This window comes from Calliphora vicina, chromosome 1 (assembly GCF_958450345.1).
Source record: "Calliphora vicina chromosome 1, idCalVici1.1, whole genome shotgun sequence".
Lineage (NCBI taxonomy): Eukaryota > Metazoa > Arthropoda > Insecta > Diptera > Calliphoridae > Calliphora > Calliphora vicina.
The window spans coordinates 51,730,256-51,748,416 of record NC_088780.1 but is presented as its reverse complement, the minus strand read 5'-3'; the positions used below and the strand labels follow the sequence as shown (position 1 = coordinate 51,748,416).

The 18,161-nt window shown below is 28.7% G+C and overlaps 1 protein-coding gene across 19 annotated transcripts in view; it reads right to left on the bottom strand.

Annotated features, from left to right (window-relative positions):
* The window catches only part of lap (like-AP180), a 76,275-nt gene that overhangs the window by 14,270 nt on the left and 43,844 nt on the right, over positions 1-18,161 (bottom strand). For 12 of the 19 annotated variants that reach the window (XM_065513016.1, XM_065513010.1, XM_065513081.1 and 9 more), the window contains 4 exons: positions 17,649-17,741; positions 15,453-15,662; positions 8,810-9,068; positions 4,552-4,651 (listed from right to left, as the gene is read on the bottom strand). In XM_065513016.1, coding sequence (XP_065369088.1) covers positions 4,552-4,651; positions 8,810-9,068; positions 15,453-15,662; positions 17,649-17,741 — 662 coding nt within the window. The remainder of the gene's footprint in view (positions 1-4,551; positions 4,652-8,809; positions 9,069-15,452; positions 15,663-17,648; positions 17,742-18,161) is intronic. The other 7 variants (XM_065513097.1, XM_065513114.1, XM_065513123.1 and 4 more) reach the window with 3 other exon arrangements.

Below are 18,161 nucleotides of genomic sequence, written 5' to 3'. Positions count from 1 at the left end.
TACTAAATATATTATACTTGTTTTAATTATTGGTTTATTATTTTATTCTTATTTATTTTTAATTAATTAGTTGATAATTTTAAAATTTATTATCACCTCGAATATGAAACAGAAAATGTTACAAGTCCTAAAAAAGGACTTATAAGATGCAAACTCACTTCTTCTTAGATGTGATTATTTGTCATTATAAGTCATAGCTAGAGATGCTAATCGGGACTGATTTTTAAAAATCCCGGGTTTCTTCTTAGAATTTTCCGTAGAATGCGTTTCTGCATACGATTTTTCGTGAAAAAATCGACATACTGGTGAAAAACCGTACTTTAGTATAAAAAAGTGTTTATTTTAAATAGCTTCTTATGAATACTATTGCATCTATGGTTTCATCTGCCATTCTGGAACGAATTTTGTTTTCGACATATGCTGCTGCCAAAAAAAATCTTTCACATTTGGCAAACCCGTTTGCAAATACTTATAACAAATCTGCAAGTATTTTCCTCTTGTTCCTTCAGAAATAAAATGATGTATTTCTTTTGCAAGTTGAAAATCTACATTATAATTTGGTTTCGTTATTGTAATTTGGGGTTTTTACATTTATTAATAATATCTTTCAGCCTTTTAGCAATCGAAATATTTTCATTTTGTTCGAGCTCCTCATCTGAGATAAAATCAATTTCATATGAAGAGGATTTAAATTGAGTTTTGTTAGATAACTTACAAAAAAAAGTTGAAGAATTGATTTTCTAGAGCCCCACTCAAGGAAAACCAAAAATACCGTTTTCCTTTATTAACTATATTGTAGCAGGAGTTGAGCTTAACAACTTTGCTGAACATCACTTTGCGATATTCGGGCATGTAGAATGTCAAAATGAATGAAAAAGTCACACAAAAATGACAATTTCCCCTATTTATTTATGAAAAACGGGATTTGGAAAATCCCGAAAACCCCGGGATTTAAAATTAAAAAATCCCGGGCTTCGGGATTTAGGAAATCCCGAAAACCCCGGGATTTTCGGGAACGGGATTCCCCGTTTAGCATCTGTAGTCATAGCAAATAATTAATAAAACTGCATTATCAGATTTCAAAAATATTTCAAATCATGGATTTTAGAACTTTTTTTTGTCTCTCATGTAATATTTCTGAAAAGCTAACGAAATGATTAATAAATTAAAATTTTAAGAACAAAACACACTAAAGAAGTCAAATTTATTAAAAGATCGTAACGTTTGGTAAAATCATCACCAAGTTTTTAATAAATCATTAGTAAGATTTAGCCTAAACTTATAGAATTATGCGGAATTTAATTTTAATTTTTAATAGTTTCATTATGTGCAAAAAAGTTTTTAAGTAAACTCATCGTCCTCTACCATTTAGAATCATTGTAATTCTTAAAAATATTAATCTAAAGAGGTTTGTATTTTAAATCAGCAGTTTAGGTTTCAAAAACATGAGATTTATTAATTTTAGTCCCAAATTTTTAAAACCGGTTAACCGAGTGATAAAAACCGGATTAACCGGTCAACCGAAAATCAACATTTTAAATTAACCGGTTCGCATAAAACCGAGATTTCGAAGAAAACCCGGTTTTTCGGTTAAATAATTAAAATTATTGCCATTCTATTACACACTTTAAAGTTCTTTGTAAAAGTTTAAAGCTATCTTTGACTTTTGTCCGATTACTTTTTCAAAATTCTTTGAGAATTTGTCATTCTATCACAAAACAACAAGATGTCATGGCCCTGGGGCTTCATTATTAGGGACTCTACTCCCACAGCGATGGTATCGTGTTGTGGTGCGTTGAATTCAATTGTAACCTAAGCTAGTCTCGTGTATGCATTACGCCCGACTAATATACAAACTACTAGTCTAGCTGGAGATCAAATAAGGCATACCCTATACGTTGTTGTTATTTCGAAAACGTTAAGGCGTTAAAACCCCCGAGGAGTTTATCGTGGGCGGGACGTTCCAGCCAACAGTTTACCTTTCACCCACTGTACAATTAGTAATATTGACTGAATCCACCCGTTCCGACAATGCACCACTCCAGACGAAATAAGGCTCCAATATTCAACATCGTCATAAAAATCCATTAATGCGGGCTGCCTAAAAAGAGATGAGTTGCCAAAGACAATATCGTCCCGGCTGTCATTGATAGAAGTGTCAGTGACGGATCCATACCACAATCGAATTATGGTATGGCGAAGCAACATTTTGTTGGGGTGTATTAATAAGTTCACAAATATAGCCATAGCACTCTACCTCAATGCGATGATCAAGGTATCGTAAAAATGATTTTGTAAAGATTAACGTTTAACCTTGATAATCTAGACTGCTGTCGCCTTGTTGCGTAAAAAATTTACGGAATCTAGGTTTGAGATGATATCGTTGAGCGACATACTCCATAGCAAAAATATCGGCTGAGTCATCTAGACCGCAATATGTCTTGGAGATTCTTCAGTGCTGCAGCCCAGAGGTTCCCACACATCACCGCAAGTTTGTAAAAGTTAGGGATCTTCAATGAAGGCGATAAGGACTCTTTGGAGCCACTGAAAAGGGGAACAATGCGGTTGTTCTTAATGTCTAATGTTCGAGGTGGTATCGTTGAACTTTATAGCAAAAATATCGGCTGAGCCATCTAGACCACAATATGTATTGGAGATTCTCCAGTGCTGCAAACCAGAGGTTCACATCACCGCAAGATTGCAAAAGTTAGGCATCTTCAAGGAAAGCCTCTGATTTGCAAGAATGTGTTGTTGTCCTGAACAATGACTATTTGGAGCTGCTGAGGAAGACGCAAGGAAAGGTCTGTTATGCGGTTGCTATTTTAGTCTACCAAAGCGACAATGAAGACAATACCTCTTTAACAACGATGTCAAAAACATTCAGTCTTAAGAAGGCTACACTTGATCCAAAAGGCACTGAAGACATAAAGAGAAGAGATAAAGGGAGTTATCAAAATGGAACGCGCCAAAATTTACTCAATTCAATCTTCACCACTCTAAAGCAGCTTCTGGTGCACTATTTCGAGTGGTAAGAGAAGGTACAAGAACCATGAATCCACCAGGAACGGGTCCGCAGACTATGCTTGGAGGACTATAAACTCTTACACGCTAAAAGTGCAGTTACAAATAGATCCTGTATTTTAGGTAAAGAGCTCTTTGAATATCTTAATTATATCTTTTTTTAGTTTAGTATGGTAGATGATTTGGGTTTGTCTGTAACAAAGGGAATCAGTCCAGGGGTTTTTTGTGTAATACGATTCGAATGAAAACATTTTCAATAATCTCATATATAAAAGTTTCGATAAATTTTACACGATCTGAATGCGATAATTCGGCCACAGAATAACTTTGGTGTAGTGTGCTGATGTCAACTCGCACCACATCATTTGACATAGTAGTGACACCAATCAAAGAGAAGAGCATTTTTCCAACTTCATACTTTATAGTAGTCTAGATTCTAGACTCTAGAAATAGTAAATAAGATTTCGAACACATGTTTATTGTCTCAAAGAGATGTGAGATTCTTGATTTATCGCTAGTGAGTGCTGAGCACCACATGATGATTACATATTTGACTGTCTCTAATGACTGCTCAGTTTTTGGCCAATAAGACAGATTATGAGCAGTATTACAATACGTTGCCGAGTTTAGAGCTATGATCTGTATATCGAATGAAATACCTGTAGGGGAATAACTTACACTCCCCCAGATGTGTTTAGTTTGACATTATCAAATAAATGGACGCAAATGGAGGACACATTTTTTGAACACATGAGTGAACTAGGTCCAATTTAATTTGATGATTGAAGAATCATCACTAGTTCCACAAGAAACTAGTCACAGGTGATATATTCTGTGTCAGTTTCCTTGCTTCAAGGATAGTTATTTTAATTTATTACTTTTCAGCTTTAAATTTAACTAAATTTCATATGATGAAAATCTGCTGTAAATAAAAATTATTAAAATTTAAAAACTAAAAATCCATTAAACATACAATTACAAAATAAAAAAACGTTTCTGAAATAAATAAAATAAACAGGAATAATTAAAAAATAAAAATAATAATAAAAAAAAACTTTAAACTAAACTACGGTGTAAAGAAGAAGAAGAAAACAATTTCCAAAAAATAATTGTGAAAGATAAAGTGAGGTGTGTGTCTTGTAAAAAAGAGCAAAACAAAAAAACGTATGTATCAAAACCTAAAAACCTTCCTTATTGGCACAAATTTCAATTAAACGATATTTTTATATATGAATAATTAGTTTATCTCTTAAATTTACGTTTATAACCTAATTTTTGCTTAAAAACTTAACTAAACTTAATGTTTTTGCCTTTTTAATGTTTTACAAAATTAGAAAAAAACATAAAAATTTTCCAAAAAAAAAATATTATAAAGCTTTTATTTATATTTGAAACAAATAAGAAGCAAAATAGTAGAACAAGTCTGAAGTTTGTATTTATTTTTTATTTTTTAATTTTGTTTTTTTGCATTTTTGTATTTTTTTCTTATAAATTTCAAATAGAGTTTTAGAGAGAGAGAGAGACACTCACCATTGGACGATAGCCAGCACCCGTAGTAGCAGCCATTGGTTGAGGTGTCCAATTAGCACCAGGTTTCGCAGTATTTTTAGGTGAATTCCATTGCACAGGTCTATGGAATGAATATAATGGGAAGAAGTTTTTGTTTTCTGCATTGATTTATTTTCTTTTTTGTTTTGTGTTTTGTTGTAATGAATGAATGATTGAATACAATACAAATACAATGAGTATGAAATAGATAGGCAGTGAGTTGGAGGGAGAGTTGAAGTGAATTGGAGCGAGTGAGTGAGAACACTTATGGGGGATATTTCATGGAGTTAAGGATTTATAGGTTGTCTGAATTTGAAATTTAAACCAACTTTTTAACCAATTTTATTATTTTTTTTAGACAATTCACCTATAATTAAGAGATGTAAGTATTTCTTTAATCTCATGTACTATATAAATGGCAGAGGTTTTCAATTTTCGAGTAGTTAAAGAACTTTCGTTTGGGGAATAGGGCGGCATAATAAGACATTTGTTCCCTCAAGTTACTTACGTATGCAGTTTTAGAAATAGATCCGATACACAAGGAACTAGTTTTGTGACTAGTTCTGTTTTAGATTCATATCTAAATGTCTCAATATTATTCCACAAAAGGTAAAAAAATCATTTTAAAAGCATAAATTAACACGGAAATGTTGGAGATTAACTAAAATCTAAACAAAATACTTTTAAATTGTTTGACTTTTCCACAAACACCTTTTATAATTTCTTAATTTAAATTAAACATTAAAATTACTTAAAAACTTTTAATAAATAATCACTATTTCCTTTCCGCTGATATAAAAAATGTATAGTTTTTCTATATCGCGTAACAAATAAATGGACCCCCAAACTTGGGCGGAATCCGCGTCTTATATCGACAAGGCCAACATATTTTGTGTATGCAGAGAAAAAGCAAACGAATATTTATACAATTAGATCCGTTTTAACGACGACTTTTTGATAAAAATTTAAATTCTCATCAAGGCAATACATAATTCATTTTGAACGTAATTCAAAGTAAAATAGTTAATTTTGTAGCAAATAAAAACTGAATCTGTTCATTTAGAATTCGACTTCATTTTGAATCGAATAATAAAACATCTGGTTGATATTGAATCGAATAATATATCAGCTGGTTAAATTTGAATCGAATAAAATATTAACCAGTTAATTTTGAATCGTATAAAATATTATAGATTTTATTAATCGAATACAAATTAACTATATTATAGATTTTATTAATCGAATACAAATTAACTGATACTTTAATCGAATAAAATATCATTCGATTAATTTTTAATTAAATAGAAAAATTAATCATTTCATTTTGAATAATAAAAATTAAATTGCCTCACTATTAATGGAATATTAAATTAATCGATTAATATTTAATTTTGAATCGAATAAAAAATTCACATCTTCATTTTTAATCGAATAAATATTTCGAGTAAATATTTATTTTAATCGAATAAAAAATAAACCGGTTAATATTGAATCGAATAAAAAATTAATCGGTTTATATTTAAATAAATCATTAGATATTAAGTTAATCGAATAAACTTATTGTTTAATCGAATCAAATATTAATCGATTAAATTTAATAAAAAAGAATTAATTTTGAATCGTATAAAATATTAGGGATTTTATTAATCGAATAAAATTAACTGATTCTTTAATCGAATAAAATATTACAATTTAATCGTTTTATTTTGAATCAATAAAAAATTAACCGATTCATTTTGAATTTAATAAAAATTTAATGGTTTAATTTTGATTCGAATAAAAAAACTAAACGATTAATTTTGAATCGAATGAAAAATTAATTGATATTTTTAATTCAATAAATTATAATCGAATAAAAAATTAAACAGTTAATATTGAATTGAATGAAAAATGTTTCTGTTCAATAAATCGAATAAAAAAATAATAGTTTCATTTTGAATCGAATACAAAATTTAAGCGGTTAATATTGAATCGAATAAAATAAGAATTGATTCATTCTGATTCTAATTAAAACAGTTAATATTGAATCGAATAAAAATTTAATCGCCACATTTAGAATTTAACAAAATTAATCGAATAAAATAAATATTAAATAAGCGATTTATGTTGTATCAAATAAAAAAATTTTGCGATCCATATTGAATCGAATAAAAAATTAACCTTTCCATTTTGTAGCGAACAAAATATTAACCGTTTAATTTTGAATCCAATAAAGAGTTGGACAATCTATTTCGAAATTGGTTAAAAAAATCAATTGGTTATTATTGAATAGGATAAAAAATTAACCGGTCAATTTAAAATTGAATAAAATAAGAAGTCACCACATTTATAAATTAACACAAATTAACCGAATTTTGAATCGAATGAAATAAAACATTTTTGCGATTCATATTAAATCGAATAAAAAATTAACATTTCCATTTTGTAACGAAGAAAATATTAGCCGTTTAATTTAGAATCGAGTACAATATTGGACCATCTATTTCAAAATCGAATAACAAATGAATCGATTATTATTGAATATGATAAAAAAAATTAACAGGACAATTTCGAATTTAATAAAATAAAAACCGATTAATTTTGAATCGAATAAAAATTTAATCGCAACATTTAGAATTTAACACAAATTTTCCGATTATTTTGAATCGAATATAAAACAAAGCCGTTAAAATAAATAATTACGCTATTCATTTTGTATCTAAAGGTAGGATCACACGATTGCCGCAATGAACCAATTTAATACAATTTTTATTGTGCTGAATTGGGGCCCAATAAAGAAATTGTCCCAATAAAATTCTCTGCAGTCACATGATTGCTTCATTTTATATAAATTTGATTGTCGTAAATTGGCGCAAAGCGATTTAGTGGCAATAATTGTCGCATTTCAGTCACACGATTGTTCTAGTTTACGGCAACTCAGAGAAACAGCTGTTGTGCTAGATTTTAAATTTTGTTTTGTTTACATAAATGTAAAAACAATCTATTTTTGAAAAAAATATTTGTTAAATAAAAAAAGAAAATTGCGTCGGCCTTAATTATCATATAAAAAAATTAATAAAGAAATGTTAAAAGATGTATGTGGGTCAGAGAGTGGCTGACAAAAACAATATTTCATTTACAAAAATTAATATTGGCGCTAATTGTCTTCTTTGATTGCCGCACTAGAACACAATAAATATTGGTGTATTTTTAACTTTTTTATTGGTGCATGTTGCCTATCAAGCATTCACATGATTGCCATACCAGGGTTGCATTTGATTGGGCCAAATAAGCACAATATTGTTGTGGTTTGACATATGAGCCAATAAGTTGTGAAATCACACGATTGACGTATAAAATAGACCAATAATTGGTGCATTGCGGCAATCGTGTGATCCTACCTTAATAAAAAAGCGATTAATTTTGAATAATTAATATATCAACCGCTATAAATAAAATAAAATATCAACCGCTTCATTTTGTAACGAATAAAACATTAACCGAATAATTTTGAATTGAATAGAAAATTAGGCTATCTAATATAATTCGTACAAATTATTTACGATTTAAAATTAAAAAATTAATCGATTAATTTTCAATCGAATAAAAAATTAACCGATTTATTTTGAAATCCATCAAAAATGTATTTTGTTCATTTATACGAATACATAATAAGTGTTTGATTTTGAAACGAATAAACAATTATTTATACGGAATACAAACTGGGACAATTTTGTAAATAAACAAACTAATCTGGGGAATTAATTTCTACTAATTAATCGAATAAAAAATAAAATGTTTTATTTTGAATCGAATAAAAAATGAATCGTTTTATTTTGAATCGAATAAACAATTATTTACACAGAAAATGTACTGGGACAATATTGTAAATAAACAAACTAATCTGGGCAATTAATTTCTATCAATGGACCAAACAGACCCCAAAAAAGTATTAAAAATTATATTGCTAATCCAATTTTGAGAAAAATATTAAGCAATAATAAGAAAAAACTGTCAAAATTAACAACAGACCAGCAAAACATAATTCGAACCACGATTTCAAAGCCTATTGTTCTACCAATAGTACTTTTGTTTAAACATGATGCTATCAATTTAAAAATTTAAGAACCTCTGCCATTAAGTATAGATTTAAAAAAATTACACTTTAGAAATACGGGAGAGAAATGAAGGATTCTAAAGTTTTGCTAATTCTGTGTATGTTTTGAACGTGATGTAGTTGTTGTTGTTTTTGTTTACTCACTTTGTTGTAGATGATTTATTAATATTTAAATTTTCAACTAGAGACATGAGAGAACTATCCAAATCACCAGTTAATAGTTTTCCAGTGCTGGCTGGTGGTTGCTGTTGCTGCTGTAGTTGTTGGTGGTGGAGTAGTTGATCTTGTGAGGCAATACCTGCAGTATTAATATTTGTTTGATTTGCTGCTGGTGGTTTACCAACAGTTGTATTTGTAGCAGACGTTATGCCGGGTTTTAAAACATCACCCAAAGCATCAAAGCCTTTATTATTATTTTTTTTTTTAATTTTAAATTCAATTTTTTTTTTTCAAGTGTATTTTTTGTTAGAAGTTTTTTTTATACAAAAAGTATGTGGATTTTAAGAGATTTTTGGCAAATGATTTGGACGTTCAATTTTGGTTTTATTAAAATTATTTGTGATTTGTGTGTTAAAAACATGGTGAATTTTGTTGATGTTTTTTTTGTAAGCCGAAATTATGTGGTGCATTTTCAGCAAATTTTTATTATAATTATTACAATAATAATAAAAAAAACATACACGCACACACACACATATATATAAATAAGTATATAAATTACAGTTATAATGATGTAAACAAAGAGAGAGAGAGTTGTTACAGATGAGATTTAAAATGAGCCATGATGGTTGTAACCAAAACCATTACATACACACACGCACACATGAGAAAACAATGTATAAAAAACATAAAATAAAATGATAACCACCATTTTGTATTTTTTGTTTTGATATGAGATTCCACCATTATTTTTACACATAATTTTTATATTGTTATAATATTTATTAATTTTTTAATTTAATTGTTTATGTTTATCGGGTTTTTTATTAAGATTTGTGCCACCACAGTTTTTATTTTTTTAGACAAATAAATGGGATGTTTTTTGTTTAAATAAAATAAAACATAAAAAGAGAAGAAGAAAAAAATATATTTGCAAATAAATATTGATGAATTTGTTGTTGGACAATATTATTTTCTATGTTTTTTGTTTAGTTAAAAAAATATTAAAAAGGAAATATAAAATATGAGAGAGAGATAGAAAATGTATGGGTTAAAATAATAATTATAAATAATAAGGAAAAAAAACAAAAGGAAAAGAAAAATTAACAAGGGAAGTTTCATTTACAGTAAAAATGCATCTCAAAGGTGTAAAGAAGTTTGCCTTTTTTTGATTTAAATGAATTTTTTTGGCAATCGAATTATTCAGCTTTAATAAGCGAATTCTCCAGTTGCGACCGTAATATTTTAGATGAGGTGACAAAAATGTAATTATTGAAATGTCAAGTCATCTCTATCAACTGAGTCTCTTTTGATAGAACTGAAAAAATCGACTCATTGGAATGAAAGAAGATATTTGAAAATTAAAGATCAAATGGTCCAGTTAACATTACTAATATTGTTCAGAATGACTGTTGAGAGATGGCTGGATGGATATGGATCCATTATAACAAACTAGAGATCAATGAATTGACGAAAGTTAAGATAAAAACGAAATTTTTCGATTTAAATTAAGGCCTCATGACCACATTGATTAGCCAGTGATTTGCATTTGCATATCAACATTGCAATCGATTTGTATGCCAGGATTTTGTCCTTTAAAGTAAAATTTAACTTTAATCTATTAGTTTTACGATTTTTCTCACTTTCCTTGTTAATCAGAAATTTTTTTAAATAAAAAAAAATAATAAAATTCATTTAATATAAAATATAAACAAAAAACAAATATTGTTTTAATAAGCAAGCAAAATTAATTAAAATGTTGTGTTTATATACAAGAAGAAATATAACCACCACCGTAAGAACTTTACACTAAATAGTTTCGAATTGTCAATTAATAGAAATTTTAAGGGTTAACATTATTAGAAGATCCTAAAGAAAATGTTGGTATTTTTATAAAACTAACTTAACTTTTAATTAAAAAATGTGAATTTAATTAATTTTCTTAAAAATATTAAATTAAAAAAATAAAATTGTTAAATATAAATAGTAATTTCAAAGGAATGTCCCTCAAATGTATCAGTGTAAAAAAATATCGAAAAATTCTGATCTTGCTAAATACTAAATTTTTGTAGTTCTCACAAATATTCGTTACACAGATTACACGATTTATTTTATCTGACTCATTAAGACACTTTTGACACATGTGCATTTCATATTGAAATTGGAATACATGTAGACTAAAGTAAGAATGTGCAAAATTCTTCAAAAAAGAAGAAAATCCTGTAGAAAACACCTGTTCCAAAGTGAAGCGTATCCCAGAAAGCGCGTTCTGCATTGATCGAAAAAAATAGTAATCGGGTTTGGTGCGGTCTGGACTATAAAGCGGGTGAAGCAAAACTTACCAACCACTTCTTTCCAAATAGTTTTTAACAGGTATTGCAACATGTAATATTACGGTTTCATCTCTGGCCGCATATTCTGGTCGTTTTTCGGCAAAAGTTCGCTTCAAACGAATCAGTTGCGTTCGGTACAAGTACAGCTCATAATAGATAGAACCCATTTGCTCCCACCAAATACAGAGAATTACCTTAGCGATATGGATATTTAGCTTTGGTGTCGATTCGGTTGATTGGCCAAACTTCACATACGATCTCTTACGCTTCGGGTTATTGTAATGGATCCATTTTTCATCAAAAGTAACGATTCGGTGCAAAAATTATTTTCTTTTATATCGCACAAGTATCATTTCGGACATGCAAAATCGTCTTTCAAGATCTCTTGGCTTCAATTAGTATGATACCCAATTTCCCTGCTTTTGGATGAATATTGATGCTCCCAATGATTTGTCAAGCTCTTGTTGAGTTTGACAACAATCTTCATGGAGTAGTGCCTACAATTCTTAGTCTTCAAACTTTTTTGGCTGGCCTGGGTGATCTTTGTTTTCCGTGTCAAAATCACTACTTCTGAATTGCAAAAATTATCTATCGCACATTGATACCGATGGAACACATTCACCGTAAGCTTTGGTGAGCAATCGGTATGCTTCCGCCGCACTTTTTTCAAAATAAAGAAGTAAAGCAAAACTTCCGGCATATGACGCTTTGTTGGCACAAAATTCGACATTTTCGAAGCAAAAAAACTTTGTTGTTCAATAACTAAGTGAGAATAAATGACGGATATGTACCCTTCAAAATGACACGTAAGTTATTAAAAACAAAAACCGCGTTCAAAAGATAAGCCTTCTATTTTAAATTCCACATTTTTAACTCATACCCCCAATAGTTGTCAGAATAAGAAAGAGTAGGAGACAACATTCCATATTCTATGTATCTCCCCTGGATTTGCAGAGAAGCGCTTGCGAACATAGGAACGACCTATTTATAAGGAGTAGCAACTGGTTTCAACATTGAACCTCTACCGGAGCATGATAACTTCAACCATATGTATATATTTGGGATCATTTCTGACCTATCGCACTCCAGAACACCAGACTTCAATTTGGAATGGTCGTTCTATGTTATGTTGATAATATCTCGTTAAATCTTAATTTAAGCATCGTCTCTAATTCGACTAAATGCAGGCAATTGTTACATGTAATGTTTTGTCCTCTCACTCACATGCTATTGTCGGATATTGTCGGATAAACCAACACGAGACAAATGAGCCTTCAATATTGTTAACACATTAACTAGTTTTCTGAGTGTTGGACTATTTAGGTTCAGAATCTACTTTGTTCTCTTTAGGTTTGGGATTCCACAACGAATGTATGTCGTTCAGAATCAAAATTTTTTGGAAATAAATCTGACATTTCTAAACGGCTGGTCTGATCGGATTTTTATATTTTTGGAAAGCGCTCGGCTAGGTCTTAAAAAAACATGCTTGCGTGTGCTATTTATCTCTTATAATTTCCGAGTTGTAGGCATTTCAAAATTTAACTTTTAAAATTTTGCAATACCTTGGTCCGCTTTTTTAAAAATTTTGTTAGTTAGTTAGACAACTAAATTACAAATAACATACAAAAGATTTCAGAGCAATGGATCGAAAAATAAGCGATTTTCAATTTATATATTCAAAAAATAGTTGATTTTTGCTGTTTTTTGGGCGAAAAGGTTAAGCCAGCTAACTCTTTTTTTTATAAAAAAATAAATTTTCTTTAAGAACATATAATAATTTTATATTTTTCTGTGAGGTATCTTTACGAAGAACATTTTACTATAAAAAACATGTGCTATTTTTCGAGTATGTCGCCCCGCCCCTACGCCCTTAGGAATGTGTGACCTATTTTTTATCAAAATTTCAACTTTGGACCACAAAAATACAAAAATCTTTGAAATCGAATGGGAAACAAAAAAATGTACGTGTTTAAAAATTTTACTTTGAGCCCCCATAGCACCACCCCTGGATCATTTTTAGGGCCCATTTTAAAAACTTAAACTTGGCTATGCCCACGTCAAATTTTATCCCGATCGGACCAGCCGTTTAGAAATGCCAGATTTATTTCCAACAAATTTTGATTCTGTCCCAGAGTTTTTTTTAGTTTCTGGTAGAGATGAGCGATCCCGTGATTTTTGAAGAACGTTGTTCTCAGTGAACGTGATTTATAAATCACTGTTCTTTTAAACAGTGACTGTGATCACGTTTTGTCTATGTTAAGCAAAATAACAATTATGTTAAGAAGAATACATTTGGTCAATTCACAAGGTCTCTTATCAGTCATATTGTCATAATGTCCTAATATATCACGACTCAGCAGCTCGTCTTAACCGACTCTTAGGCATTCGTAGCAGGTCTCTGCTGGTTGGTTACGATAACACAATAAACATAGCATACAGAGTAGTATTATTGTAGAACATTTTTTGCTTGAAAAACAATAAAAACCATTGTAAAATATTAGGACATTATGACATGATAAGAGACCTTGTGAATTGACGAATTATGTATTATTTTCATTCTTAAATCTGTTCTTATGTTAACCAAAAACTAATATTTGCTGATTTAAAAACATCTGTTAAAAAAACATAGGAAAATAACAGAATTAAGCAAATGCATTAAAATTTTAAGAGAACTACCTGATATATAAAATTATGCGCCTAAAAATATGCAGTAACTGTTGTTACCAGTGAAAAGAACGAAAAAAAAGAACGACATTTAAAGTACCTGTTACTTTCTCCATTTGTTACCAGTGATTTTTTAAAAACGTTACCAGTGAATGTTGAAAAATATTAAGAAACGACATTTAACAGTATGTTGAAAAATATGAGAGAACGACTTAAATGTACCTGTTACTTGCTATATTCAGTAACTGTTGTTACCAGTGATTTTTCAATCACAGTGCTTAAATCACAGGTATGGAAATATTGCTCATCTCTAGTTTCTGGCATGCTCATTATTCGTTGTTCATTCTTTAAGTTCATTTTTAAACTTTGGAAAGATTTTAACATGTTCCAAGGTGATATCGAGTCATCGCCTATCAAATTCCCTAAAAATCGTAAGATAAGGTCGAGGTTTTCTTAATTTGCCGTAAACATGGGTGAAAGCTACATCAAATTTGAAATTGTTAAAGAATAATTATCGATACAACTTATCCTAACTCTAGAATCTAGAGTCTAGAGGGTCATGAGTCAGTAAACAAATCTGTAGATGTCATGATGCAACAAATATTTGCGAGAACTTCAAATTTCAAATAAACAAACATTAATGAAAAATTAATTTCATATCAATATTGCTGGTAATTTCGAAAGCGTAGATTTTATATTTTTTTAGCTTTTCGAAGATATTAAAATAAACCTAATTTTCAATATACATAATCTTCAAATATACAGTATAAACTACTAAATATTAAGTAAAATTTTAGGAAAAAAAAGTTTTTCCTGAGTATTCAGAAAGTTCCCATTTAATCATTCCTGACTTAAAGTTAGAACAAAAATAACAAGTATTTCAATAGCAATATACTAGGCACACGCGCACAATTAATAGGCTTATGATACATTTTCAAAAATAAAACATTTAAAAAATAAGCAACAAATAATAATTTAATGTAAAAGAGAAACAAATAATCAAAAACAGTAAACGATCTTAAAAAATTTCCACCAAATTAAAGGACAAAAAAAATACAAAAACTAAATTTTTGTTTTAGACAAAATCATTTTTTTTTTAACTACAAATCAAAACAAATGGAAGCAGCAAAACAAATTAAAAAATAAAAATAAACAAACAAATACTATATATTCAAGGACCAAAAAAGGACTCTGGTTATGAATAGAAAAATACACACATACTTGTACATACAACATACATCCAAAGCCATTCCCTTCCCAGGGGGAATCAAGAATGTATGCAGTAGTAGCGCAGCAGTTGAATAAAACAAGCAGCGTACAAAATTATTTGGAAGTAGTTTTACAAAGATTCTTACGAATAAAATGCTACAACAAACAACAAAAACTATTAACGAAACAATTCGTTACAATGATACGATTACTGAGCTGATCACACAGACATGGTGGAGTGGAATAGTGACTAAGGAGTGAAAGTGTTTTGTTTAATTATTCTAAGATTTTTTTTTTAATTTAATTTAATGGGACGCTTTTTAGTTTGTTTGTTTGTTTTGTAGGTAGGTAGTAGAAGAAGCAATAATAATAAAAGTTGTTTTGCAAATTGTTTAGAGTTCTATAAATTCAATTTAGTTCACCTGATGTCTGAGAAGTCGGTTGAGATGACGACGTCATAAACAGATTCGTATTGGAGTTAATGGAAGTCGAATTGTTGGCTACATTTGCTACATTATTAATTGTTGCTGATGATAACGACGATGATGTTGTGGAGGTTGTGGTATCGAATAAAGTTTGTGGTTCCATTGAATCAAAAAATGGATTTGCTAATGCTGCTCCAGTTGCTAAATCTTTTATTTTTTAGGAAAATTACCAATTTTTTTATTTTTTTTTTTTTTGGTTTGCACACATTTCATACGCACACATATAAATATTAAGATTTATTTGATTCGATTTCGGGTTGAATTTTTTATGAAAAATATACATATATAAAAAAGGAAAAAAGGGGAAAAATAAATCAATAAATAAATTTACTTAAATGGGATTAAAAAATAACTTAATTCAATCAGTTGTGCTAATAAAATCCACATCACAAAAATACTAAAGTAATTTCGAATTCTGAATAAACATTTTACCGAAAAGGTAAACCCAATCTTATCTGAAATGCGCTTGAAGTAATCAGCTGTATTTGATAAAAAAAAATTCCATGCTGAATTCATAAAAGTTTTATAATTATCTGCAAACTATTTAAACAAGAATAGTCCTGCATATAATTGATTATTCAATAGATTGAAAGAAGAAATCAAAAAATACTTTCCTTTCTATTTGAAGGAAAGTACAGAACCATTGATACGGATAAATTTATCTGTGGAAATTTTTATATTTTTTCACCTCCCGTAATTACCGATTTTTGAATCCCACTGACTTTTTGTTGCCCAATTAAAAAATATGGAATTGAGAAACAAATGTTCAAGTTTTATTTTTAAGAGCTTCGGACTTCCAAATGGAACTCATTGTTATAGAAGTGGATCTCTATTCAAAACCTAAAAAATTGTGTTTTCATTGTTCGGATAGGGACTTTTCAATTCGGATTATAATAAAAATGGAATTATTGAATCGTTACAAGTTAATTTCAATAAAAATCGATGTTAAAATCAGAATCGTCTATCATTTAGTAAATAAATTTAAAATATATTTCAAATACAGCTTAAAATTAATTTAATTAAAGCTTAATTCATTAAAATCTTAATATAGAATTAAAAAAAAATCTGCATTTCATTTCAAAAGACCTAAATTTTGAAAATCATTAAATGCAGTCTTTATTGAATTAATTCATAATGGCATTCATTTAACATTCAATCGAATCCAAATTTAATTTGTAAAATTTATGTATTTCATAAAATTGAATACAAATTGAATGATTCAATGTTCTTTTAAGCTAATATGTAAAGGATGCGATTGAAAGAAAAATTTAATGATTCAATAAAGAACTAATTGTATAAAGAATGAATTCTCAAAGGAATGAATTCCATACGTATGAAATATAAAAAATAAAACCTATGAATTAATTCCTTATGAATAATTTAATTTGATTTTGAAAATTGTATTAAGATTTAATTCTTTCGATCTTTTGATTTCAATACTTTATCCTAATTGTAGTGTGGATTTATTAACAGTAGATACTAAAAAATGCTTAAAAATTCAGACACAACTAATAAAGGAAAACAATAAATAACTTTTAAATAAACTAAACAATATACAAATAAATAAAAGCAACAACTAAAATCTAAAACATAGATTTAAAAAAAATAAATATTTAAAAAAATATACATAAACACTGACATTTCGTTAAAAAAAATTTTATGTATTAGTAAAAAAAGGAAAATGTTAATATTATTTAAACTACTCGTATTTAAATGAGTTAGTAAAACGGCGCTTTACATGCTAATATTATTATGTATAAATATTATTGTTATTATTATTAAACAAAAAAACCAAAATTAAACATTTAAACAAAAAAACTATAACAAATTAGGTTTTATAAAAACAAAATTATTGAAATTCTTGACGATTTTAATATTTATAGATTTAAAATCGCCTTTTTCATATAAAAATGTAAGTAAATATTATTAAGTTAGTAAGAGAAACTTTATATTATTTAAATATTTATACAAAAATTGTTGTTTAAAGAGTTTAAAAGAACTAATTGAAAAATTAGAGGACGGATTTTATATTTCGAGTGGGGGAAATAAAACGAGAACCATAAATTGTTTTAAAAAAGAAATCGTAACCAAAAGAACAAGTAAAAACATACCGTGTGACAAACATAAACTTACCGGCTGGTTCAGTATTACCGAATACCGATGAAAAATTGCTGTCGGAAACAAAAGCGTTTGCCGCAGCCGAAGGTACAGCAGCTCCATTGAAACCTTGGAAATAGGAAATTATTAATGAATTAGTATGGAGGTTGGTAAAAAAAATAATAATAATATTCGAATGGCAAGCTAAACTTAAATTTAAAGGTAGCTAAACATAAATAAATTTACAAAGAAATTAAGTATAAATAAATAAATAAATAAATAAATTACTAGCTAAATTTAAAGCAACCATAGAAGAGTGTTGTATTCAGCTGTGCCGAATCTTATATACCCACCAGCTCTATAAAAACATTTGGTTTAATCAGCTGATTTGGTTAGTTTTATCTTTTCTATCACCATAAAATATCAGTGGTCAATTTTACCATTACTTGAGGATAATGTAATATTCCTTATATGGGAGTTACGTATAATTATGGATAGATCGTCACAAAACCCAGAAGTAAGTGCTTTTGTGACTGATCGTCACAAAAA